This window comes from Hippocampus comes, unplaced genomic scaffold (genome assembly GCF_001891065.2).
Source record: "Hippocampus comes isolate QL1 unplaced genomic scaffold, H_comes_QL1_v1.1 scaffold378, whole genome shotgun sequence".
NCBI classification, from domain to species: Eukaryota; Metazoa; Chordata; class Actinopteri; order Syngnathiformes; family Syngnathidae; genus Hippocampus; species Hippocampus comes.
The window spans coordinates 522,636-523,874 of NW_017806061.1; the positions used below are offsets into that span (position 1 = coordinate 522,636).

The window sequence follows — 1,239 nt, forward strand, 5'->3', positions numbered from 1 at the left end:
GGGGCCGCGCGCTCCACTAACTTCCTGTTCGTGGGCGTCATGACCGCGCAGAAGTACCTCAACAGCCGCGCCGTGGCCGCGCACAGGTAGGTGCGCGCGCACGCCGCTGAGCTTACCTGAAGCCTCGTTAGTGCCCCGAAACCGCCCCCCACCCCCAAAGTCGGCCGGAGTGACTCAAGTCGACCCCCTTCGCCCACCTCCCTCCACGACGAGTGGGCTGCAACCAAGTTACTTTGGTCACCTCTTCATCTGCCGAATATTTAGACGCTAATCGCATTTCAAAACAAAACGTGTTCGTTCGCCCCAAATCGATAAAGATTCAGTTGCTGATCCGGTTCGTAGCAGCCATCAGAAAATGGCTTGAAATGCGGACGATGGCTTTCCAAAGTCAAAGCAGATGTTTGCAGCTGTCTCCTTGGCAAACATCGACGGTCGGCGTTCGAGGGGGACGACGACGGAAGTCGGAGCGCATTTCCTGTCGAGAAGTTCACCTCTGAGCGTTGGCTCGCGGCTGAGTTGTCCAAGCATCGATTGTTGCGCCCGGAAATAGTTGGCAAAAAAGGAGCCGGAGAAGACCGCTGAAAGGTGCGCGTTCTTGTTGCTCCGTCCGCTTGGAAATACGAGTCGGAGAGGCAATGGTTTGAACTCCTTAAAGGGAAGGCCAACGAGCCACATCACTTTTGGTGCGCCTCCTCTCTTTTGAAGACCAACCGCGCGACTTAGTCAAAAAGTCGCAGCCAGAGCAACGACGGCGCCGTTGGAAATCTCCGGGTCGGCCTCACCAAATGGTCAAGCCTTCAACAAAATGGCGTCCAAGCCGGTGGCTGCGGCGGTCGGCGAAGCTTGTCGTGACAACGACGACGATGAGATCATGAGACCAAGAGGCCACTTTTGCGTCAAAGACGAAGAGTGTCCCGTGCGCGCGTGAGGGCAGAACAAAAGTACACGCCGCGGCACCTGACCCGGTCGCGACGACGTTCATTCTTTTTCCCCCCTTCCCACGCAACGGTCTGGTTTCGGTGAAGGGGAAAAACTCTTTAGCGGGCCGACAATCGCCGCGAGCGGCGGCTCCGACGTCGGCCGAAGTGAGGGCAGAACAAAAGTACACGCCGCGGCACCTGACCCGGTCGCGACGACGTTCATTCTTTTTCCCCCCTTCCCACGCAACGGTCTGGTTTCGGTGAAGGGGAAAAACTCTTTAGCGGGCCGACAATCGCCGCGAGCGGCGGCTCCGACGTC

General features: G+C 58.1%; 1 protein-coding gene across 1 annotated transcript in view; it reads left to right on the forward strand.

The window, feature by feature from the left end:
- Nucleotides 1-1,239, forward strand: part of chsy1 (chondroitin sulfate synthase 1) — a 23,926-nt gene that overhangs the window by 647 nt on the left and 22,040 nt on the right. The window contains 1 exon segment of the mRNA XM_019893250.1: nt 1-86. This exon segment is cut by the window's left edge and continues 43 nt beyond it. Coding sequence (XP_019748809.1) covers nt 1-86 — 86 coding nt within the window.